General features: G+C 35.1%; 2 protein-coding genes across 3 annotated transcripts in view; one reads left to right on the top strand and one right to left on the bottom strand.

Moving 5' to 3' along the window:
* The window catches only part of CERKL (ceramide kinase like), a 52,653-nt gene extending 41,948 nt beyond the window's left edge, over positions 1-10,705 (top strand). For both annotated transcript variants that reach the window (XM_050339538.1, XM_050339539.1), the window contains 8 exons: positions 2,734-2,808; positions 4,154-4,331; positions 4,626-4,694; positions 5,014-5,039; positions 5,123-5,231; positions 7,861-7,957; positions 9,214-9,389; positions 9,946-10,705. In XM_050339538.1, coding sequence (XP_050195495.1) covers positions 2,734-2,808; positions 4,154-4,331; positions 4,626-4,694; positions 5,014-5,039; positions 5,123-5,231; positions 7,861-7,957; positions 9,214-9,389; positions 9,946-10,027 — 812 coding nt within the window. In that variant the 3' untranslated portion in view covers positions 10,028-10,705. The remainder of the gene's footprint in view (positions 1-2,733; positions 2,809-4,153; positions 4,332-4,625; positions 4,695-5,013; positions 5,040-5,122; positions 5,232-7,860; positions 7,958-9,213; positions 9,390-9,945) is intronic.
* A 509-nt stretch (positions 10,706-11,214) lies between these two features.
* Positions 11,215-26,100, bottom strand: part of ITGA4 (integrin subunit alpha 4) — a 36,732-nt gene continuing 21,846 nt past the window's right edge. The window contains exons 16-28 of the mRNA XM_050339525.1: positions 23,686-23,835; positions 22,330-22,406; positions 19,900-20,050; positions 19,079-19,177; positions 18,582-18,661; positions 18,153-18,239; positions 17,457-17,547; positions 16,642-16,749; positions 16,260-16,379; positions 15,197-15,316; positions 14,587-14,685; positions 14,294-14,413; positions 11,215-13,436 (exon numbers count right to left, since the gene is read on the bottom strand). Coding sequence (XP_050195482.1) covers positions 13,344-13,436; positions 14,294-14,413; positions 14,587-14,685; positions 15,197-15,316; positions 16,260-16,379; positions 16,642-16,749; positions 17,457-17,547; positions 18,153-18,239; positions 18,582-18,661; positions 19,079-19,177; positions 19,900-20,050; positions 22,330-22,406; positions 23,686-23,835 — 1,395 coding nt within the window. The 3' untranslated portion in view covers positions 11,215-13,343. The remainder of the gene's footprint in view (positions 13,437-14,293; positions 14,414-14,586; positions 14,686-15,196; positions 15,317-16,259; positions 16,380-16,641; positions 16,750-17,456; positions 17,548-18,152; positions 18,240-18,581; positions 18,662-19,078; positions 19,178-19,899; positions 20,051-22,329; positions 22,407-23,685; positions 23,836-26,100) is intronic.

The raw sequence follows: 26,100 nt of genomic DNA on the forward strand, positions 1-26,100 counted from the left end.
CAGCCTTATGAATATTCATGTCGTCTGGTTAATTAAGTTAATTGTACTGCAGAAGTGCTTGCACTTCCAAGGACAATTTTTTTCTCTACAATTTCTGTTTGGTACCTTCATCAGTCATGCTTTACATGACCCGCAGATACTTTGTCCTTACTGTGATGCTTATTGCACATCTCATAGGAAGGAGGTTGTAGGAAGTTGTTTGTAATGTCAGGAAAATGGGTTGATATTTTGAACAGAATTATATTTTTTGAGTAGTAAAACCTTCTTTGTTTCTGTTCAAAAAAATGCAGGTGACAAAAATGCTTGAATTGTATGGATGAAACCTTATCATAGTAAATTGAGTAGCTGGAGTGAGAACTGAAAATGTGTTAATAATGTGTGAGGGGTGCAAGCCAGACAAGGGCATCAAAGTTAGTCTCTGTAGTGATATGATAATGTTCAGGGGAACCATCTTATTATTGGTAAATAATAGCTTGATCTTACACAGGGAAGATTGCTTGGGAGGAGGAATAATGGCATTAATACCGTTATTATTGAATCACCACTTATATCAGAAAAGCTTGTAGTATTTTTATTTTCACATTGTTTCTAGACTGTGTGTTTTGGTTTTCCTTGTTTGTTTTGGGTTATGTTATCTGCCATCCTGCTTGTATAGGACCTGGTTAATGAGACACGTTATTCAGTCATTATTTGGATCAAAAATGCTGTTTGGGATGTATTAAGAGGGGTTTTTAGAGAATGTAACAAGACTGCTTGTTCTAGATTTTCAATTTGTAGAAGGGTGGATGTGGTATTTGTTTTTAGCACACGTAGAACTTGTTTTATCTTCCTAGGAGTCCTGAAGGGATGGTATTTTGCTTTGTTTGCTTTTGCAAATGTTGATGAGCTCCACAGATTTAAGAGAGGGATGCAATTACTTGTGCCTATCCTGTTAAGTAGAAATGAGATTTAACTCTCATTAAAATCACTATGAAGATTGGTACTGACTTCAGCTGTGGTCATTTGATATCTTGCTGCCATCTATATTGATAAATTACTCTTAAATGAGGAATTGAACTTTTAAGACATACCAAGCCTGGTCTTCAGAAGTATATTCTGCCTTGTGCTCTTTTATTAACTTGATGTTCAGGGACAAGTTAAATATTTTATTCAGAATAACAACTTCCCTGTTTCATGGTACAGGAAATAAACACGATTAACCTGACTTGTGATGATCTGCTGCTTGTGTGTGTGATTTCCCTTGTTTTGGAGAGATACCCATGACAGCTGATAGGAGTAAAAAATTTTGATTGAAGGAAATACTTGAGTATTTTTGAGTTGTGTCTTTAGCTAGCTTCTCTGGCAGAGCAGAACAGGTTGGATCTAGAAGTTAAACCTCTGAAGTCATTCAAACGGGAAATGGTGTTGTGCATACCTGTAGTATTTTGTGAAGAATTGCTTTTTAGGTCAAATATAGGGGGGGTTGTAGCTTTTGGACATCTGTTACCTCACTGAGGATGTACCTCACTTAGTAGGAACCCTGAGAGCCCTGCTCAGAGCTCCTCTCTCTGATGTTACAGCAACTTTCCATGAAGTTCTGAATTACCTTCAGAGACTAAGATGCTTCAGGGACTTAACAGGGGATCTGTGAGATACTGAGATTTTCAGCTATTTTACACTTTTTTATTGAGAAATTATTGAAAAAAAATCAAAGGATATATTCCTGAATAAGAATGAAATGATACCTTTAGAGTGTTGTAATTATGTACATCATAAATTTGCAAATTTAGAGTGGGGTTTTTTCTACCACTAACATGACATCAAAGATAGCAGAGTTTTGGGCTAAACAAAATTTTTCAATCTAGTACATGATGCTTTAAAAGTGTTTATTTAAATATTGAATGCCTCTTGTTTGAAATGTGATAGTATTTCCCTTTTCTCTCCTCTCTGTCCTACTTTTGAAAGTTTAAATGCTTCCATTAAATTTAAGGCAAATTTAGCAGCCAGAATTGTCTGTTGCTTCTGTAGCATATTAAAGAATTCAAGCAACCAGAAAATTTTTTGAAAACGTGTGTGACGTAATTTCTTTATGGGAACTTTAGTTCTGAATTTTTCTATTATAGTTTTTGTTCTTTTAATTAAACTGTCATTGAATTATTAATCCCTTAATGATATGAAGAGGTCAGTATTCTGCTTGGTGGCAGGCCCTGGTTCTTTACTTTTCTGCAGGCTCTTCTGCTTGGATAAGAAATGCCAGAGATGACAAAAATCAACTTTAAATTCTGTTAAAACTTATACCCATTTGGGAAAGACATAACTGTTCCTTCTTCAGGACTTAAAAATAAATTGATGTTTAAAAGTCAGCTGATACATGGTATTTTATGACCTAGACGTTAAAGGAGAAGGGCAAAATTTGCATATATATCTGTGTTTCTTACATAGGTAAAGTGCCTTGACAGGTACCAAACAGGCAATTTTTGTAAAGTTTGTTTCAACCACCTTTGTTTTTATGGCACATATGAATGAATTTGCAGAGAAGATTTTATAGACTTCTGGAAGTTTTAAAGGTTTTAATTTAATACTCTTAAGGATTTCTGCTGCTAACGAGACTAAGTAATTTATGGGGAGGCTTTTTTTTTTTTTTTAACTAGTAACTTTTTAACCTTTTTTTTAACCAGTAACTAAAAATGCTGGTTTTTTCTTGTTATTCTGTATCTATCATATTTTTTCAGCAAATTGTGTTTACTTTTACAGGTACTACTAATATTTTGGCCCATACGCTCTATGGTGTTAAGCACGCGGTGACTGCGACATTGCACATCATAATGGGTGAATATTTTTACATACATTGTCAGAGTTTAAATAATAAAGCAGCATCTAGAAGTTTTCCCTAACCAGTTGTTCAGTAAAGGCATAGCATTATGCTCTGTTGCTGTAAACTGCACTGTAAGGCTTTTAAACCCAAATGATTCTATCCTGGTTTATAGTGGACTGGAAAGGTTATCATCCCTTGAGTAGAGTTCAGTAGCAATGGCTGTGGACCTCATCTTTGGTGACTAAAATCTAACATGGAATAATGTCTGATTTTGGTGTTTGTGCCCTATTACTGATGTTCTTCTAATGCAAAAAGTAACCTTTTCCAGACATGATTGTGTAAATAGTGTTACTCTGTGTGTGTTCTTATGCAATGATTGGTTGGATTATTTTAATTTCATGTATCTGCTGCTGAAGACAATATGAAAACACAGAAAACACTTGAGGAAGTGATTAGGATTGGACTTTTCAGGAAAGTATTGTCATATTTCTCAGAAAGTCTCATTCATCTTTTTAGCTCTAGGCACAGTTCTTTTCAATACTAACAGCTTTAGAAGAAAACTTTATTAGTAGAAAAAACTGTCTCACTTGCCATTTGGTCTGCACAATAAATAGGATTTTGAATGTGAAAATGCTAAAAGGAAAAAATTAGTTGCTAGTGCAAACCTAATTTTTGGGTCTTAGGAAGTAGTGAATACTTAGGCAATGTTAATATTACTCGCGCAGCAATTTTTCTTTAGGACTTTCTTTTAATGGAAAATAGAATAATGGGGCAAGTCCATCTTGAGTATCTGTTTTCTAGACCTTGCAGTCAGCAGTGGAAGAGCTTTTGCTGTATTTCTTAAATAGTCGTACACAAGTCTTTACAGCCAAAATATAAAACTGTCATTTTTAAAAAATCGGAAACGCTCAATCTAATGCAAACTTCCCAGGTTCTGTTACAGAAAAAACATATATACCTTGTCTTTAAGAGAAGTAGATTATTATATTCTGTAACTGTAAATGAGAATACATTTGAAACCTATGTTTGAGTTCCCATATTTTCTCCAGTAGGATGTTCAATCATTACGGGTATTTGGTGAAATGGTTGCAAATACTTATGCAAATATTAGCAATATTACATTTTCTTTAATACTTATTGTTAAAAATATGAACAGAATAAAGAGTTGGACCCTTAGCAGCCTTGTGGATGGAGTAGCTGAGTTTTCACCATAACTAGCGTTGGTAAAACTTGATTTTCTAAAGAGAGGAGTCTGGAATGTTTTTTTTCTCCCAGCTAAATTACGTGGAAAAGAAACTTTATTTCATGTGCAACACAGAAGCTATTTTTAATTTCTGTTCTTTATGTTTGAAATTTTAGGACATATTCAGGCAGTAGATGTCTGTACCTTCAGTACTCCAAGCAAGCTGTTGAGATTTGGTTTCTCAGCTATGTTTGGTTTCGGTGCGAGGACTCTGGCTTTGGCTGAAAAACACCGTTGGATGCCCTCCAGTCAGCGGAAGGATTTTGCTTTTATCAAAACACTGGCAGATCTCAGGTATGTCATGAGATGTTATATTTTTCTAGTATTTCTCATTTTCTTGAGGGAAATGCAATACTTAATGTGATAAAAATACAGACAGCAGTAGTTTAGCTGTTTTAATTGCAGGCAGGTTTAAGTCAGATGGGATGTATATCCCTCTTACGAGTTAAAGAGGAGATCAATTCTGTACATACAGCATCGCCTTAAATTCATCTTAACTTTTATCAAAGTCTAACAGTCACAGTATTGATTTACATGATAGTAAATATTTAATATTTAATATATTACATTATAGTAAATATTTTCTAGGCCAGAGGAATGTGAATTATCATTTCTACCTCTACAAATTCCACAGGAAGACTCTCATGAGAATGACATGTAAGTAAAACTGAGTCAAACAATTCCAAAGCTACAAAAATATGTCTTTGAAGATAAAATTGTACAGTTTCTCAATTGTGTTCAAATTTAATCAACAGGTGAAAACAGTCTTAAAAAAAAAATATTTATTTTGACAACTGCAAACTTGTACACATTGTAAAGTGTTCTCTGTAGACTATGGAGGATTTGTTACAAGGCAATCTTCCACTCAGTAGTATTGATTTGTTCTGTTCCATTAATATGTTACTTTTTTCTAAAGTATATGTTGTTTAAATGTGCAAAAATTAATTGTTTTACCTACATATTTCCACCCATTTAGAAAGAAGAAAGAGAAAATAAAAAAAGGTGAGTTTTTACTTTTATGACTATTTAAAAACCAACTGTGGCTGATTAACTGGAGTAATATAGAATTACTCTGTTATATTTAGGTAGCAAGGATCAATGGCAGAAAATTCAGGGTCACTTCCTGAATGTGAGCATTATGGCAATCCCTTGTCTGTGTTCAATGGCACCAAGAGGCTTGGCACCTAATACGAGGTCAGTATGGGTTTAGAGAATTAGTCATGTCTATAAATTCTGACATCTTACCTTAAGACCTTGGCTTTTCCGAGAATATGAGCCTATGTTTAGGTAGTCTAGTCCCTCTGGAATGGGGGAGGGAGCATAGACTGCAGCAGACTCGATAATCCCAGGAATTGTAATCAGTTTTTGGATCAGGCAAATAAGGTCAAGCAGTCTAACTAGAATAATGAGTGGATAATTGCTGTGATTGAATTAGTTGGCAAGTCTGACTTAAGAACTAGTCATCGAGCAATCATCTGTCATAGGATTTGGCTATATGTGGAAACTTCATTCTTGGATTTTATTTTTTCAAATAGAAAGATACCTCTCGTCTTCTGCTTTACAATCAGTAGAAATGAAATAGGAGTCATTCCTGTGCTATTAAGAACTAAAATTCACTTGTGGTGTTTTTGTTGTTGTTGTTAGGTTTTTGTTTGTTTTGTGGTCGGTTGGGTTTTTGTTTGTTTGTGGTTTTTTTGTTTTCCCCTCTGAACTTGAGAAATACGGCTTCTACATGCAGAGTGTTTTTGGAAATGAATGATTATGCAACCTGGTTGTTGACAATGACTCGTTTTGCCTTTTGTTTCATTTAGTTGTCATTAGGTGAAAATAGAGAAGAGTTGATGAGGTGTTTTTCTTCAAAACTACTGGCTCAACCAGTAGATTTTGACTTCTTGGAAACAATATAGAAACCAGTACTTATGATGAAACCCTTACTGCTACAGGGATCCTGCTAAACCTCATGCTTCTCTAGATACTGCTGTGATCCTGTCCACTCTTAGGAACTTTATTCTCCATTTAGTGCATTTATATACCAGTCAGCATAAAAATTCTGACAAGAATTGAAGAAATTATTTTCTTCTAGCTTTGTTTTCTCTTTCCATGTGTTCTGGCCTGTTTCTCCATGACAGAATTTTGTGACAACTCCATGCAATTATTGCAGGTTTAAATGAGCTTATTTCTCTCCCAGTTTAGCTTCTTGGTGGATCTCCCTGTCTTTTCATATAAAGGACATCCTTTGTCCTTTAATTTGTTTTTAAAAATTATCTAGTAGGGTAGGAAGGGTACACTTCCAAACAGGTGTTTCACTTGTCATAGTGAATAGCATATTGACTGTATGTCTTTTCAGTTCAGAAAACTTCAGTGTTGCACTAATTTGTTAGAGACTCCAGACCCACTATAGAAGGAACTCAACTAGGTTTCTTCTCTCTCTCCTGTGTTCCCAAGAAGTTTCTACCATGTGAAGACCTTTAAAGTGGAATGAAAGCTTTGGCTGCTGTCTGTAACTCTAGTTATGCTGGTCTAAATTTGCAGAAACATGTCAAGATACATTTAACTGTGTGTGCTGGGTGGGCTGTGTGGGATGCGTGTTTCTCACAGCATTGGTGTTGTGCTTCACTGCAGATTGGGCTTTCAAGAGAATCAATGGGAATTCTTAGTCATTTTTGAAGATGAAAGGCCACAGAGCTGAATTACCCTCCTAGACAGTGCTGTATCACAGTCTGAGAACATTCCTGATGCAGTTGTTCAGTAGCCAAAGAACTATCAGTGAGGAGAGATCTGTGGTGATTGGCTGGAAGTTTTTGGTTTTTAAATACTCTTAAGATATTTTCCAACCATGGATAAATGCTGGATAAATACATAAATATATGTATTCATATATATTCATAAGATATGCAATACATCATCTCTGTACAGAACACAGTCTCATCAGTGATTGTCACGTTCATCAGATACTCTTGTTGAACACTCATTTGTCTCTATAACTCAAATGGGACATAGGCATGATTGAACTGAGATTTGAGTTGTTAGGTTTTGTGTCAAAGTGCACATTAAGGAATCTGTGAATTGATACTGGCTCATTGTCTGACCCAAATTCTCAAAGATGCTAAAATACCCATGGTGACTGGATGCCTAGAACCACTAAGAATCTGCACTGGGGGGTCTTGTTTAATCTCTAGTATGTGACTGTTTTATCTAGCACAAAATTCTCTTCGTCTTTAACTTTTATGTGCTTTGTGAAATATGTGAATAGAACTGTACTAAGAACTGCTAAGAGAATTTACACAGTGGCATAGTTGAAGATCAACATCTTTGTTAGGGCAGTGTGTTTAGTGGAGGGGGTGAATGAACCCATCTGCATTGGGGTATATGGTGGGTGTGTCCCTGCAGGCACACTGGGATTGTTTTCTTGGTAAAGCTTTGCCTCGCAGCACTCTTGGTAATTGTTATGTTTCAATGGAGAGAAAAGTAAAAACATAAATTTGTGACCCCCAGTGTTTAAAAACCATCTGTTCAGTAGAAAAGAAAGGTTTTCTTAGGTTATATGTATTGTGGTCAATAAATTATTGATAAGGGAGTACAATTTAATTATTACACTGTATGAGATAAATATATCTGATAAATTACCCCAATGCATAGTTTAGATTGATCTATGGCTGGGGCTTGACAAAAAGATGTAAATAAAAAAAAAAAAGACATTATTCTATTAATTTACTCCTGTTGGCTTTCTTTTATTTTCTTTTTAATCTAGACTATTGAAGAGCCTGTTAAACTTCCAAATTAATGAATATTCTTTTGGGAACTAAATTGGTCTTCTTTTCAGGTTGAATAATGGAAGCATGGCTCTTATTGTTGTACAAAATACTTCTCGAACAGAGTTTATAAAGCATCTGAAAAGATACACCAGCATAAAAAATCAGGTACTGGTAATTTCTTTCTGGTGATTATAAAAAGAACAGTTAATCACGAAAGTAGACAAGCTGCAAGAGTTAATGTTAGCATCCTCATAAGGAGACTTAGCTTCCTGTCAGAATACATTAGCCCCCTTTTTATCTGATGTTTTTTTTCTTTTTTTTTTAAATCACTAGACTAATACAGATTAGCCTATTTCAGTCCATCTGTTGTGGTTTAAATTGTATTTGTGTTGTACCACAGTTTTATGGGTGTAAAGCCCTTCCACCACAATAAGGAAATCCATGCTGTGTCAGAATTTTGTGTAGTACAGAGATCAAGAACACAGACTAGGGGGCCATCATGCAACTCTGTCAGAAATTGGTCAAGTTCATAATTTCAAAGTTCATAATTTCAGCAGATCACTGAATGCTGTGCTGGTAGCAGTGAATTATGGGCATTCATTTTTCAGCAGGTATGCATTCCATCTAGTTATGAACGTTTGCAGAACTGCATTTCAGGATTGTGGTCATTATTTTGTCTTTGAAGAGAAGAATGAAGCATCCAAACACAGATCTTATTGCTGTCCTAAAGACCCACTGCATAGCCCAAGCACACTGGTACCCATTCAGATATTCCACGGTTATGTGAAATCACTTTAACAGGAAGGTTGGGGTTTGAATTCATCAACAGTCATAGAGTTTTGGGGAGAGGAGGATAACAATTCCATGTGACAGCACTAACAGCTGAATGTAGGAAACAGTTTAAGCTTTTCAGTTACGCTTTTGGAGGAAGGCCTTGCTTTTCTCTCTGTCTTTGTTTAGAAATCAGCCAAGGAGATGTGGGCCCTACTTTAAATTTAAGATGACCGTTTACTAGAATTCTAACTAGACTGGTTTAGGACAAGATTACTGGTGAAGATGAACAGAGCACAGGAAAAAATCTGTGTGGACTTAAACATTTTCTGAAAGTATTTGGTATGTGTAAAATGTAGCACCTCACCTATAGATTGATTGAGCCCAATATGGGAATGCAAATGGAACAGTACTGTTTTTTCTGAGGCAATACTTAGGATAAAAAAACCCCCATGTTAATATATAAATGCTAGCTGGAATATATAATGGCTCATGTGGTCAAAGCTCAAGTTAAATGTTCCCATTTACTTAAGCTAAAAAAAAAAAAAGGCTAGCTTTCCAGCTTTTTTTATTTCAAGTAATCCAGTTTGTTGCTAAGCTACTTCCTCTGTCTTTCATCCTCATTTAATACATATCTGTGTTTGGTTTAGTTCAATTTTCCCTTTGTTGAGACCTACACAGTTGAAGAAGTAAAAGTACAACCAAGGCTTAAAAGTGGACTTCATGCCAAAGAAAATACAGATTTGAATGCTGCTTCTGCAGAAGGAAATTACCCCTGGAATATAGATGGAGACTTAATGAAAGAAGCATCAGAAGTTCATGTTCGGTAACGTTAAATATTGCATTTAGCGACCTCTAACAGATTAGTGCTGCAATCTTAAATGTGTTGCTTCTGTATATGAAACAAATGACACCAAAATTAGGTGCTCTTAGAATAGTACTGTTGTGGTTAGAAAGCAGCGTGTGTAAGGTTGAGAAAAACATGTAATTCTTCAATAGTGGGAAACTTAATGCTGCTTGAGAATAGTTTCCATATCTAGGATCTAAGAAAGAGATTACAAATACATGGGGAAAGAGGAGGATTATCAGTGAAATTAAATGGGCAGTAGCTCATTTTTCTGCAATGCACACAGGATTAGTTGAAGGCACACAGCTTAGAGTAACAGTCTGGTACATATGTAAAATAAAAGGTAGATCTTGTTATAGGATATATGCTTCTAAAGATGACCTTACAGGAATTGTCGAAAAGTAATTCACCCTGATTTATTTCCATATAGCAGCTCATACATATTTTTTTTCTTCCCCTCAACCTCAAAAAGGAGCACACCCATTGCAAGAGTTGATGAAGTTGTTTGATTAAATTTGACTTCCTTGCTTCTCAGGGTCCATCCTCAACTTATTGATCTCTATGGAGTGAACACTGATGACCTGGAGAGTTCCCAAGCAACGTGTAACTGCATCTAGAAGGGACCCACTGGAAGTTCTGTAATAAAGAATCCTTTTCTCACCTCTATGCAAAGTTTTCCAAGGTGCTGGACTTGCACTCCATGATGTCAGTTGCAGCAGAAGCTTAACTGGGATGTTTGTAGTATTTCTAGTTTTAAATTCTTATCAAGTTATATATTTTTACCAGGTTGTATTTAACTGTATAGAAGCTGGTAGGCTTAACAAGAAAAAATGAAAACTGATTATATTGGTCTCTTACAAATTTGGGGTTCGAGAAGTGTGCATCAGAGGAGGAGAAAATATCTTTCTAGATTTTTTTATTATGAGATACTTTTAAATCTGCTGCTGGTATCCATGTTGTCAGATGACTCAGTTCAACTAGAGCTGGCAAGTGCAGGTATGGTACCCCCTCATGCTGAAGAATGGTGGCAAAATATAGATTTATGTATTTATTTTTTTAATCCAGAACTTCTGTTTCTAGTTATGATTTTTAATGTTGCCTTAATATATTTGCTTTCACAATGTTTCTAGGCAAATAATATAAAAGACTATGCTGGTGTCCTTTACAACTTTTCTTTGTTCACATGTATTTTAAAAACTACTCTTTGTACAAAGTAAGTATTTTCTCTACTCTAGAACTGAAATGTTATTCAGCATAGTTTTTAATGTTGCTGAGAATAAAATTATGATAAATAACTTCTGAGTTGACTTAAATTCTTTTAATTTCCTTATAGTGCATAAACATAACTTTTGAGTGGTTTTTTTTTTTTTTGTAACTTATTTAATACTTAATACAATAATTTGAGATGACAGCAAATTACGACTATACTCTTTCTGGGAACTGGCTTTCTCTGATGAAATTATATGATTTTAAAAACTACTTGGGAAAAATTCTTACCTGTGCTAAATACACAAGACAAAGAAGTACTGCACCTGAAGTACTGCAGGTGATGACTTAGCTCCTAAGAACAAGCTGTTCCCTGTTGTCTAAGTCACAGTGAATAGTCTCCAGCTAAAATGGATGCTGTATCCCATCAAATATTTTTAACATGCTAATAACTCAAGCTAATCTTCCTAAAGTTGTCTAAAAAGGCAATTCCAGCAACAGTTAGTAGATTTAACTGTAATTAAATAAATGAAAATTAATGAAATAATTGAACTTGCAGAAGAAACAGCATTCATGCATTTAACTTTTTTGGGTTCTTTTTAATGAAATGAAATCAAGTGATACTTTATAATCTTGCCACCATCAGGACATTGTACATTCATTTTTTGTTAACTTGGTTTATAAAAGCTTCATAATTTTGCTTCATATCCTAAGAATAGGCAACCAATGTTTACATGTTAACAATTAAATCCAAATAGGAAGTGTACAGTTTCCAAGGCAACGTTATCTCATGTACTGACTTAAGTAAACTGTTTCAAAGAGAAATAAAAAGCTTTGGTTTAACTTCTTTGCATTGTTTGTACGCAAAAGAACATTAATGCTTCTTCCAATATTTGAGGTATATTTTTCACAGTAATGTCAAACTAATTTCTGTTCAAAGGTTTTCTGGTTAAAGTGCAAAAATTCACTATAGCCATATGGAAGATAAGCATTTTGTGTACATTTTCAGAATACATTGCAAGAATATATTTCATTCTTGACATACTTTATTTTGACTTTAAAAAAAAAATATATATGCACATTCATTTGTCCTTGCACTGTAGAAGGTTTTAGAGGAAAACATACTTTGGAGTGATCCACATCTTTGGCATCAAATGCAGTGAAAGAAAATTAGAAAATGGTCCCCACTACCTTTAGAATCTGTGGACAACGTGGCTTTTATGGCACCAAGCACTCTATTAGCAGAAGCACTTGCTGAAGGCACTCTGTGTAGCTTTTGATTGTCAGGCTAATTCCTATATGATGGTGCAGCTTCAAAGTGTGTGTACAGATGACTGACAGTTCTCCTTGGAGTTCAGAAAGACATCAAAGGCTGGGCCAGAAAGGCCATGCTGCACATTGCTGTTGGAATAACTGATCGAAGCAGTTGTACATTCTCCAGCTGTACTGGGGAGCAAAGTAACGTTTTCTTCCCTGGATTGTACTATTTCACCAAAGCTAGGTGGCACTGCGAACTTAGCAAGCTGAAGAAACTTCCTGCAGTAGCAGAGCAGTGGTTTGATCCATGTTTCTGTTCAGACATTTGCCTTCCCACCCTTGCATTGCTGCTGAGGGTGCCTGTTTGGAGGGTACTTATCTGACAGCTTCACAAGAACCCAAGCTAGCTCTCCAAATGGCTTCCTTATTAAGTACTTTCAGGTATAGGTTGGCACATCTAAAGACAAAATTTGGCCCGTTAAGGTTGGCAGCTGGAGGCTCTTGGGTATGCATGTCTCTGTTTTGTCAGGTGAAGTCTTTTTTTTTTATGGGTTCTGGAAGAATGCCAGCACTAAATACTACTAGGATAAGTACTATAGAAAAATCTTTAAATAAATAAAAATAAATACTTGCTTTCAAAAAAACCCACATAGAAATAATTCATTGGAGAAGTCCAGAACATCATGGCAGCACTATCTGAGGAAAGGATGAAGCAAGTAGTTCTGTCATGTTTGCAAGTACCATGTTAAAGATGGCAACAAATTATGATCTACAATACTTTACTCTCTACAGCTGCATATCCAGGCTACCCCACGTAATTCCCTGCTCTGAATCCACCTTTGACCTTCCTGGTTCTGGCTTGCCTGGGTATCTAAGTCTCTTCAATGATGTGGTTGTGCCTGTGAAGCCAAAGCTTTTGAGGTTACCTTCAGAAGCCCGAGAGAGCTTCTGACAGCCCTTTTCTGCATCCGTGTGCTCTAATTACAGTCCTTCTGTTGGTTTAAGCTAATTTACCCTTGTTAAACTGCCAAAGCAAGATGAGAGAGGATTTCTTCTTGAATGTCTAATCCAAATATTATTAAAACTTCAAAATTACTAGAATAACTCCTGCTAATGTGTTCGAAATCTTGACTTTTCAGGATTGGCCAAAAATTATTACTTTCTAGAAATGCTTCTTTCTGGTAAGTAATTCTTCTTCTCTTTAGTGTTCTTCTGTCTGTATGAAACCATGTATGTATATATCTGGCATTTCAAATACTACTGTGAGACTTTAGAACCAACTGTTTTACCACTTTCATATTAGAACAACAGTACTGTAAGCTGTAGTCCTCCGTACAGTTCAAGGAAATAAAGTGTGTTTTGTAAGAGCGAGCGCGCTCGAGGCCTAGTTTTCTTGTTGCTGATGTTTCTTCTGTGAATTAATCTGAATCTTAATTTCTTCATTTTAAAATCAAATGTTTATTTGCCATCTTAGTCATCTTTGTTCCCAGTTGTAAAACTCCAGCTGTCTCTTCTGTTCGTGTCTTGAGGGACTGGTTTGTATTGCCTTTTGAAAAAGCCAATCTGAAATACATAATTTTGGAATCTGTTGTCAGCAACTCTTGGTTATCAAATCCAAACCATAAAAGATGAATGAAAATAAAAGTACATATATATGGCATTTATGAATTATGGTACTTGCCATTCCTCTGTCATATAAAGTAATCAAGTGTTACTCATCAATCAAAAAAGTAGGTTTGCTTTTCATTTTTTTTACTTTTTGAGATGCTCTTCTGCAAGAAGTAAGGACATATGAGCTTGTGAATTGTTAACAGTCCACAGAATCCAATATCTTTAAAAATGTGAAATAATAATAAAACTTTCCTGTTAAATTTGTTTCATTTCTACTCTTCCATGAAAAAATGATGGATGGAGAAAATCTCCATCTAGCTCAAGAAGCGAACAATCTCTTAATCGCTTGTCAGAGAAACAGCATCTCTCATGGTTTTCTCTTTCACTTATGCACAGATTTTTTTTGTATTTATATTGCAGTTTGAAATCTTCAATATTTTATTCTGGTATGAAATGACGTTGTAGACTTTTAGTCATCACATGAAGTGACAGCAAGTGTGGAGCACCATCCCACAAAAATGATCCATTTGATATCATTAAATTATTTAAATCATTTGCAAACATGATGTCACATAAAACACTGTAAAAGGAATTGTGGTGTTGAATAAGAGAAAATGTAGAATATGCAGAAGATAAAATGGAGAAGTACTTTTGAAAAAACATAAGTTACAGGAGGAATTATCTTTCTTTAGAAAGGACAGATCATAATAAAATGTTATTTATCCTTTAACCTGCATTAACAGATCCAAAAATCCTCCAACAGTGTGAATTCCTGACTTGAGAACAACTAAGAAATACTGAAAACCTACCTTCCATAATATAAATGAAAGAAGCAAAAACAAGGTAACACCAATTATTAAGCCTATGGCAATAATTAGCACAGTAACATGGTATTTTGGCTTTAGGTGGTGCATTCCTTCCAAATAGACCTGAAAAAGAGAAAATGAGTTTAGTCCTAGCTAGGAAAAATAGTTACATTCTCAAGTAATTAATAGTATATTCATTGCCTGTGTATAGATGTGCAAAGATTTCCACAATTTTAATTGCTATTGGTTTTTCTACTTTAACAAGTTTATCACAAATTCATTAAGAGAATCCTTACATATGCAACTTGCTTGTCCTTATGTAGTTCAATAACTTTTGCATTTTTTTCTGGCCAGGCTGTTGCTCTTACTTCAAACTTCAATGCTGATGCATCATCCTGATTAAAAAAAAAATAATTCTTTTAAAAAATAAAACTTCAACATGTTTATTCCTGCCCATCAGAAACAGTAACACAGCTGCTCACAGAAACAGAATCTCATAGAAATGCACAATGGTGCCTTTTTCTGATCACAAAAGAAATTAGATCAGAAGCTGGAATGAAGCCAGGCTGGATTTTACTTAAGTCCACATCCACACTGCTTTTCTTAGAAAAGTACAATTATGAGTTGAAATTAAATCCCAATCCTACATAACCCAGCCAGAATAGGCAAAGCAACACATACCATAAATACAGTGATAAACTGAAATACATATTTTTCAGTGGTTTTCATTTTTCATACATCACCTTGAGCCTTAGCATTGAAAACATAAAATAGGTTAAAACCCCAAAGCTTTAGATTTAATCATACTGTTTGCAAAAACAGATTAATAACTAGAATTTGTATGATGAGAATACTGCAAATACGCCCTGAAATATTCCCCTCAACTATGAAAAATTAATGTGTTACCATTTCTAAAAGTGAAGGAGTGGCCTCCAGATGCAACTGAACAGTCGCTTCTTTTCCGCTTTCCATGTTGCCAAGCTTGCAATGTATTTGTAAGCAAAGGCTGTCATTTTTCATGCAGTACTGTAGAAGGGAGGGGAAAGGTTAAAACTAAAGTTATCAACTTTATAATCTTAGTATTAAAGACTCTCAGGAACCGAGTCAAATAAAAAGATCTATATTTGTTCTTGAAAACGGAGGGTGTAACTCCAGGTTGTCATCCGTCACTGTCAGTCCACAGGTGCTAAAGGTACAGTAACAAGGGACCGACCCAATTGTTATAAAAAACACATAATTTTTCTAAAAAAATTCAAGTTTTTGTAGACTGAAAAAGAATGGTTTTCATAATTTGTTTATATGTTTGGTTGGGGGTTTTTTTGCACTGTTATTTCAAATCAGCTTTTTTCAATAATGGTAAATGACAATAAATCTATGCTATCTGGTACAAACAGTAAAATTTTTACTAAGAACTTCCCAGCCAAAAATTATTTCCATATATTTTGTAATTCTTTTGGACTTTCAGTCCCATTAACTTGAAGTGAATTTCTTGGAATTCACTTATTTTTAGTACACATAACACCCTTCAGGAAGAACTTCTACCATGAGTACTACTTTTGGGGTTTTCTTACCTAGCTCCTACTAGTTACATTTCACAGCATTTTTTGATGTATTTGATCTGCATATTTCATGTAATTAAGATAAAGCCTGGCTTTGCCTCATGCATGATTTTCTATTTGTTATTGAATGTCCTCTGCTACTCTGTTTGCCCAGTTATACACCCCTTTGGCAGTTCTTTTTAGGTGACTGTCATCCACTGACTTCAGCAACATGTCATTAATTAACCTTAGCATTTCAGTTCTCACCTCTTTCACTAAAGTCACTTATGACTACACTGAACTTACCACAGGTCCCACCACAAATCCTTGGAAGACTGCTCTGGTGACCTCATTACACAAGATGTACTGTTGTCTTAAGGCTTATTCATACAGTCATTTATTTTCTACTGATGCCAAAAGACAGACCTTACCATTTGTCTCTTAGTAGGCTTTGAAAAGAAAGTGACGACATCCTTTAATATATTTTCATTTTTTTCTGCTGCAGTACAGTTTCTGGGATATGTATTATAGGAGCACTGTCCAACTGTTGTCTGGAAATAAATATAACATCATTAATTTTAGAATTTTAAATATCAGATAATAATCAGAGTACAGATTTCTGAAAAGCTCAAAAGAAATATAAATTTTATCTTCAGGATTCTGAAACATGGGGCTGAAGATAATCCTATTGTTCACTCTGCCTCACCATAGCAAGCAAATCAAACTTATACTGAGTACCTAGTTGGCTATGCTCTGCTTCTCTTTTGAATCTAATTCATATAGCTAATAATATATGATGTAACCCGTGCTTACCTTGATATTCAGTGTGTTGAATAATTTGAAGTCCCTGGGTGCAAAAGCATTTGGTATCATTATCTCTAAGTTAGTGTTTGGAGACATGCTCGGTCCTGCACTGATAACCTTGTGGGGAAAAGTGTTATACAGTTAAAGCTTCAGTGGTAGCTATTCAAGTAACAAATATATATATATATAAATACAAAAAGAACTTCACAGAATAGGGTAGCACCTGTGCTGTTATGCTGTCATGAAAGTGGATTCTGCTGGGAGTTCTAACATTTAGTTTCATTCATTCTGAAGGTTTACTGAACCCTTTACTCCTCCAAAGCCAATGAGTAAGTAGTGCTAATCTGTGATGACTACCCTGAGGTCATACAGCCTGTTCCAGGAGAATATGGGAAAGGAACTAGGAGGGATTAATGTCTAAACTCCTGCTTTTAATCCACTGGATGCAAATCTGATACCTACGGATCCTCTTATAAGGAGCTCCTAGTTCCTTTTTCTTACTGTAAGATACACTTTTTAAGTGTTTCTTAATAGAAAAAGTGGCAAGTCAGAACTGCTTTACCACTTTCAATCCTTCTTGTGCTAAGCATTTTTGTTCTGATCATTCAGTGGAAGATTTTCCAGGCCAAAAATGTGTTCTAAGTGGGATTAACAGCAACTTCCCACCGCCAATGCATGAGCTACTCACTGTGCCCTTGTGAGTAAAAGAGAACTTAAAAAGTTCCCTTACAAGTTCCCTAACTGACTGCACAGACTGTCACTACATACACTAAGCATTAACCTTCAAAACAAGGATGACAGCATTTACAAAGGAAAACTCTTACATGGAAAGTGAAGTTGATATTCTCCTTCATGCATGTAACTGGTGAATCTTTCTCTTCTGTTCCATAAACAAACAAAGCTGGTGACACAAACCTGCAATGGTTTAGAAGTTGTTAATTAATGGAATTGCTGTATATCCTTAGCATAACTTCCTGTTCCGTGCTATCTCCATCCAGTAGGATTAGTTCTAAGAAAATACCCAAGTTTGCATTTGAGTATAGCTAGGAACACAGAGTTGAAATCCTCTACCTTTGGAGTAGGAATTATTCACATTTTTACTCTTCCCTCTTAAAAAGGCAGATGAATCAGAAAAAATCATAAATCCAAAAATCCCAAAACCATGCTCCATGAATGCCCCACAACAAACCAGAATATGGTCCATGTTAAGCAAGGAATCTGAGCATCTGCTATACTCTTATTAAATACCTCTTTATATATATAAAAAAAAAAAATCCCTGTTTTAAAAAAATATTAGTCTGTTAAGAGACAGGTTTGAAGCACCATAAATACCAATGGGGTCTCATCTCACAATTGTGAAAACAAAATCTTAGAAGTGTACGGGTCAGACCCCAGGATGGCCGTGCCATGTCATTCCCAGCATTTTTCAGCCACATCACCTTCTACTTAAAACCTTTGTGAATTTAGAATAGTAACATAACAGTTCTATGGATATGCAGGTATACCAACAGCTGACTTACCCATGAGTATTTAACTCAATCTCATATTTTAGAGGTATAGCTAAAGTTAGTGAGTTATCCAGCAACATGTTTCCATCTTCATTTTTACTATAAAAATACAATGAGAGAAAAATCTGTGTTGAAGACATCATCACATGCTATGCATTATTTCTGTAAACAAATACTAAACAGACCTTTCAGCTTATAAAACCCAAAATATTTTATTGGTAACAACACTTCAGACACTAAAACCCCCCACATTCTATACAGGCAGAAACCTGCTGGTTATTTAAATATCTATTATCTGGTTTTTTGGATCATTTCTCTTTCTCTACAGATAGGCAATCGTACTTTCTTGCAATTGTGACTTGCTAAGTCTTTCCAGTGTTCCCTAGTCTGTTTTCCAAAGCTAGTAGTATTTTTCATTGAGCAATTTTTGTTAGACTTTACCAGGTAGCATTAACAATGATGTTAAGGTCCTCCTCTGCTTTGGTAAACGAGCTTGCATCCAAGAGGAAACTGTAATCCAGCTGTAGAAAAAACAAAATTTTGCTTATATATCATAATACAGTTTAAATAAAATTATTTTATTAAACTAATTTATAATTTCCTGCTCTAAAAAAATTGAGAACTAAGAAAACACTTGATTTTTGTGTCTTCTACTCCTTTCTATTGGCTTTACATATTTGTTTGTAGCCTTAAGTCAGCTCACTGGTCTGGAACCCAAGCACAATCGGTTGATACATAACACTTTGTTGTGCCTTAATGAATTATTCCAGAGACTGTTTAAGCAATTAATTTTAAAATTAGCAGGAGAGATACAGATACCAACATATGTCAGTTGAGAATGAAGAAGAGATTCTGAAAAACAAGGTGATTTTTTTTCCCAGTCATAAATCCTCATATTTAGGGTGTTTCTAAGGCTAGGAACTTCAGCCATAGCTTACCTTTGATTTTTGATCTACATATAAATAACCAACACTGCACTCAAGTTTTACTGCATGAATTTCTTTATCTAACACATCACAGTGTATCTGTTTTTCTTCCTAAAATAAAGAACAAATTATTAGTCATTAAAACAAAACAGGGTTTTTTTCCCAGACATTTAAAATTACATGCACACACTGAAATTGGGTGCTTTATGTTTTCCTGAACTACGCATTTGTTATATATTTCAGTGATGCAAATATACAAGACATTGATATCATTCACAACCACTTTAACATAACATTTTGTATGGATTACTGTATCTGGTTACTTTGTCTGCTGCTTGCTTATAGTGAAGCTAAAGCAAATGCATCAGACTCATGTTAAAAGCCAACCTCAGAAAGGTGGATCAGGGAGATTCTACACAGACAACCGTTATTTTTAAAAGGCAGGAAGAGCACAGTTAGGTTTGTGACTTCTTATAAGCCTGTGTATTTGTGAAAAGGACAGATTCAGGGAGATCTTTGTGATCAGTGAGAACATGATCATCAGACAAATAGAAACCATAACATCCTGAAGTACACTTATAAACATTTTTTTTATTCTTCTTGTTACTGAAATTATTTAAGTCACTGCATTGATTAAATTGCACTTGATTTAGGTAGCTACAAGTCTGAGAACTTGAAAACTGGTGTTTTGTCAGCTTCTTTTGGCAGGAAGGGGATGTGTGTGTAAGTTGTCAGTATCTAAAAAAACCTCAACAATCCATAATTTGAAAAATGCCTAGCTGAGAAAGAAAAATATCAAAGGATTACTGTTTGAGACTTTTTTTTTTCCTTACCAATTCTAAAACTCGAATGAAATAAAGACCTTTAGGGATCTGAATGTGGAGGACAGTTTCGTATGCATCATCTCCAGCATTAAGCAGAGAAATGTTCAACAATAAAGTCTTCATACTTCCAACAACAAGATATGTTTTCTTATCATGAGGCCTGAAAAATAAGTGATCATAATATAAATGAAAAGTAATTCTATTTACAGGTTGTTTGCAAAAATTTTCCTTTGCTGCCCTTTTAATTACTTTCAGCTGGTTCTGACAAAGCTCTGTTGGAGATGTAAGGTTTTACTCAGTCCTGTAACTGAAGGTACAACACCAGTTATAAGATGGTCAACCCCAGTACTGTACCTTTTAAAGCTTGAAGTGGTTAATGCGAGAGCAAGAAAATTGTTACCATTCCAGTTGTGCTTCTGGCCTTTACAAGATCAGCCCTTCCCTTTACAGCCCAGAATAGCAATGCACCACTGCTACAGTATTTCCAGACATTACTTCAAAATTCACTCTTTGCACCCAAGATACAGGATTGAGTTAATATGAAACTCGTCACAAAGAGGGCAAGTGAACATGCCTAGCTTATGATCTATGTGATGTTCTATAATCATGTTACAAGTACAGACATCCTATGGGGGGCTAAAAGTAAACTTCAGCTTGACATTAAAGTTTAATTAAGACTTGTAGAAAGGCTGCCTAGAAATAGACATTTATCAGATATTCTGGCTTGAAACCAAAGCATTAGTCACTGAACACCTTTGGGAAAGAAGCTGGCACTGAGAAAAGCAACAGAAGGCAAAAGCACTGCATAAGCAGATAGGTTCCAAGACAAAAGCAAATTAAAGAAAAACACAGTGTTAACATTTCGGTAGCTTGTCAAGTTTAGGTTAAATTTTAGCATTGTTTTACGAGTTATATGTCTACCATGCCATCCTTTTCTATGTGTGAAAGCCAAGCTCTCATTAACAATATGCTGTCACAGAGATGCCTCCCAGCTTAACACACAAGTACACAAAAGCACCAGGTGCACATCTGGGACTACAACAAAGCTGAACTAGAGCTTTTCCCTGGTAATCATATTTCATTCTTCATTAAAAAAATGCATGATGCCGACTAGAAATTTACCAGGCCAAAATCTAAGCAATTTAAACAAAACATGATAGTGTGTACATGAAGACTTGTAACTCAGTAAGGAAAGCATTACATTGCCACCCCTATTTGATTTCATTCTTTTAAAACCAAGTGTTTGCTCTGCTCTTAAACGATAATGAATGCATTCTGTCTAGACAAAATAAATTAACGCTTCACAGTTAACTAGTTTTTAATCGAGATTCTAGGGGCACAAGGTAATTTAAGGTGATACTTCACACTTTATCAAGATATTTAGACTATTTATTTACACTGCAAATCTGCTACTGGTACCTAATGTCAAGCAGGTTTGTTGTAATCTGTTTTCCTTTCTTTGAGTTTTGAAGTACTTACAAAACTGCATTGCTAATTTCATGAATGAAAATGCTGCATAATCTTTCTTTCTGAAAAGTTTATGAGCATTCATATAAAATAAACATCCAGCCTAAGAAAATTAAAGGGCTTATGACTCATGCTACAGGCCATGTGTTAAAGTAGGCAGAAAATCTTATCTTACTCTGAAGTCTATGAATATGAAAAAGCTTGTGCTCAGGATCACACGAGTGTGATTAATCAGCATTATATGATTGTCATCTTTCAGTGTCATTTTAGGTTGTTTAACCTAGTATTTTGATTCAAGTAGAATCAACTTAAAAAGTGATAAATTACACAAGAAAATCCAGGTCACATACAAAATACCTAACTAGCTGAGATTTACAACAGGTACAATTTCTCTTTTTGCACACCGAACCCCATATACACTTCTTACTTTGAAATATAATAGTCAATAAAGACAAAGGTTGTAATGATAAAATATAAGTTAAAATAATTAAGTGGCTCTTTTTCCTCATTTATTTGAGAATACTACATCTTCAGTTTTATACTGAGACTTTGTACAGTGAAAATACAATATCTTCAGAAGATCAGCAGAAATAACCAATAGCTTGTCAATTTAACAGTAGTTATGATGGCTGCATATTGAGTATGCTCTGTGCAGTGTATCTTAGCCCAGTTATATATGAAGTGCAGAATACAAATCTATGTTTTTGGGAAGAAGATATATGTTGAGCTGTAAAATCTTCTAAATATGCAGTAACAGTTCTTCAATTATATAGACTTCTGTCACATTTCCTGGAAGATTTATGATTTAAAAATATTCTTCAACTAAACACAGCTCTAATCCTTGTATTTTCACAGGGAGTCCCCAGTCTACTTTTGCAAATTAATGTTATTTATATGTAAAAGATTAATTAATAATTTAGATAAAACCTTACTGAATCATTCTCCAAACAAAGAAAGCTACATCATACTTACTTTGGAAAAACAACTTTTCCAGAAACTCTTAAGTCAGCAGAACAATTTTCTTGGGAGCAATGTCGTGCAAAAATAAACTGTAAAAGCCAAATTTAAAAAAAAAAAAAAGGCACTTCAGTGTATTATGCTTATTATAATCAGTAACAGTATTTAACAGAAAGAAACCTATCATCCAGTAACTAAGTATCTGGAAGTGTCTGATAGCTCTTACTCCTAAAAGGCAATTCCATGAGTCTATGATTTACCATTCTGTGCACCCAGAATAACAGTGGAGAGGCTTTCCAGACTCAGCCTCTCACAGTCAAACCAGTGGGTGTATGGTCAGACAAATTTTTAAAAGTAGTACATAAAGAGAGCAGAGTGTTTGAAAAGATCCAGAACTGATGTCTCTGCAGTCTCTCCTTTGACACAAGGTTTCCTTTACACAACCTGTACTTATCGTATTGTCAGTAGGGTTTGATGGGAGTAGAGACATCATGAGTTGCATGTGTCTGTGCCTCGGTTATCAGCGTGCTGCTACAGAGCATGTTTATGTCACTATATTCAACAACACCCTCTTTATTTCTCTATAATTCTGAGGTTACTAAAATAAAATTTTGAATGAAGATGAAAAAGCAAAGCATGCCATATAAAAGAAGCTTTCACATATCTCTAGAGTTCTGATGGTCAACTCCATCTTAATTACATTTCCTATTTGTGAAAAGTTATAATATGTTTATGACCATTGGGTAGTTAAAAATTCAGTGCATTCTGGATTTTGCTAAAGTCAAAGTCTATTAACTCTCAGTAAGTTCTTTTTTTTGGGGGGGAAAGTTAATTTCATATTTATGAAAGGATACAGAATGTACTCTTTTGTTCCCCTCTCAGACTGTGTTTGAAAACTTGCAATACCTTCAAAGAACTAATATTTCAGCAACATTGTCAAAATTCAAGATAAATACCAACATGATATTGTGTATTTAACACAGAATTAATTTGAAAGAACTATTTTATACTGGAAAGTGACTCATAGAGTATAGTTATGAAATAAAGCATATTTCAAAGAGTGAATTTCATACATGTGTGATTTGGGGTATATAATGTTATATATTCAGGCAAGTTCTCTGCACATACCATTTATTTATTTTTAAATCATAATACAGATTGTATACAAGTTCTGTAAACATTTTTTTCAGCAAAAAATTAGGCATTTTTTTAACATATTAGTTTATTAATTAAGATCAAGGCACTAGGTGTGGGTCTGGAAAATGCATTCCTGGAAAATGCACGCTATGGATCTGCGAAGCATTTTTAACTGAAGACTAAAACACGAATATTTACTTACTGCATAGAAAAAAAGAGAACTTATACACTAACCTTGCTTTTTATAATATCTTTTTCCTTCCTCCGTTGAAGAACAGGTTGAAGTGGTGAAAATTCTTGAGCATTTCTTTTCTGTAGAATATGATGCCCCAGACGATAACTCGCTTCAACATGTACAGGAGTCAAGATATCCCTTACATCTTTCTATGAAAATTGGAAACCTAATGAGTTAATCATATAAGACAAGACATGTATGCTTATGTTTTAAAGTTATAAGGTTGCCTAGAACTAACTAAAACAGCAACACTTATTTTTCACATGTAAATTAATTCCACATGGCTCATATACTTTTGCAGACATCTCTGCTGCTGAAGGAGTTAATCAGAAACACAGAAAAGTGTAATACTGTTCAATGACAGCATCAGGCTTTTCAGAACGGAAGATTCTTCTGTTATGAGAAATCTTATCTAAAAGTGAACTTACTATCAATAATACTGCCTTACACACCTATGGAATGCTGTACTGCCCAAGCAGAAAAATAGGTGAGAGTTGGCTAAAATGAAGAAAGGCCAAGCAGTGGGATAATGCCAGACAAAACCTGTGGGTATTTCTGTATGAGATCAAAAGGAGTTCTCCAGTGGTACCACTAAATCAGGGCTTGACTGCATTTTATTTTTATGCCTCTTTATTTCTCATTCTGTAATAAAAAGATTGAACTCCTTAATAAATGACTGTTTTGTACATGAAGCCTTGACTGCATAGGAATGTTGCAGATCGGAATCCAAACTACCTACTTGTGAAAACTGAACAGCTTGAAGCACCAAGTACTAGCAATAGCAAACCTGATTAAATTATTCCCTAAGTGTAGGGGATAGATAGACACTGATTGTCCCTCCACATGGCCACTACTTTAATTCTTATCTGCAAGCTTGTGTTAGCCAAATCACATATTATCTAATTCATAATAATTTTCCACAAGGTCTTTCTCTGCATCTGCTTTATATTACTTCCATTATACTAATTAGCTATTAATTAGCCTTTACTCAAAATACATAAAATTTATATTGTCTCTTGCAAGGACTGTACTTGACAGACATTCACACTTACTTAACTTTAGGAGCTTCAGTGGGTGGAAGGAGATGCTTATAATGCTATTAATTAAGAACTAAGAAGAAAATTGAATTCTATGGAGGAAAAAAATACTAATGATAGACTATAGGAAGTGATGAGCCAAATCAATTCCTTCCTCCTACACAAATGCCTCTGATGCTGGTACAGCAATCTGTACAAGGTTGGCTGTCAATCAGATCCCTCTTAGTTTACAAAACTCTTATAAGTAAGTGGCAATTTTCCACTGCTCCTGTAAGAAACATTCACTTAGGTGCCACTACCAGTTGAGATGCATCTGGGCAATTTTCCAGTAGACAACACAAGCTTTCCTTTTTACCCAGAAGCTTTATCATAAAGAATTGGCTTCTATTGGTGTCATAAACAAAAAGTAAGTGAAAGGAAAGAAGAAGAAAAATACATGGAAGAATTTTTCCCTGCAGGTTTTTTTTGTAGCTGTAGAAAATTAAGTCTCTTTTCCAGCCTCTGTGCAGGATCAACTGCATCAGTCACCCTGATAGATGCTTGTTTCAAAAGGTCACAGAATTGCTACCTTGAGGATTTTAAAGAAAAGGTTAGGTAAACTGGTCTATTATTTTATTACCCTTGTTTCCCCTTACATCTAAATAATCCCTGTCCTTAGTATTTCTTTAAAGAATTGTTTTCCCCCTTAGATAAGGTCTTAGAGCAAATAAGTCTATTTTTTTCTAAGCTTAATGAAATGTGATCCCTTTGTGCCCACTGGTTTTTATTGTTTGTCATGGTTTAGGACTTCCAAGTTCTTCCCATTTATTCTCCCAATTTTTTGTTGGAATAGACAAGCATCTAAGATGTTTGACAGAATTAATCACTTTTACTCTTCCTTCTCCATTGAACGGCCTTAAAAATATTATATCCTTATCCTGATTTCAGGGGTTTTTTCCACTTTCAAGACAAGTTCCTCATTCATCTTTCAGAGGGATACATCAAGCATGAATACGACATTCAATCCCTCCAGGGTAACAGTGACTTCGAGACTACTTTGCAGTTAAGATCTTCCTGACTAGATTCTTAATAACCTATATCTAAGTCAGTACCATACTCAGTTTGAAAGGATGGTTGCTGTTGAATCAAACTCTACTTCTGAAACCAACAGCCAGCTTCCTGCTGCTCAGCAGCTGTGCCATCTCTGTTACTGGTTGGGTACAGGCCTCCCTGGCCAGCTGACACCCTGCAGGTCTCCAACAGCCTCCTGCTCAACACCCAGTGCTGTGGCAGCACTTCTACCTCAGTGGCTTCTCTTCTGAAGCATTTCTACCAGCAGATTTCTTCTACAACAAAGTTGCCTCTACATCTTGAGACGGAGAACAGTAACTGTATTCA

The sequence above is a fragment of the Myiozetetes cayanensis genome, unplaced genomic scaffold, assembly GCF_022539395.1.
Source record: "Myiozetetes cayanensis isolate MyiCay16 unplaced genomic scaffold, myiCay2020 scf9, whole genome shotgun sequence".
NCBI classification, from domain to species: Eukaryota; Metazoa; Chordata; class Aves; order Passeriformes; family Tyrannidae; genus Myiozetetes; species Myiozetetes cayanensis.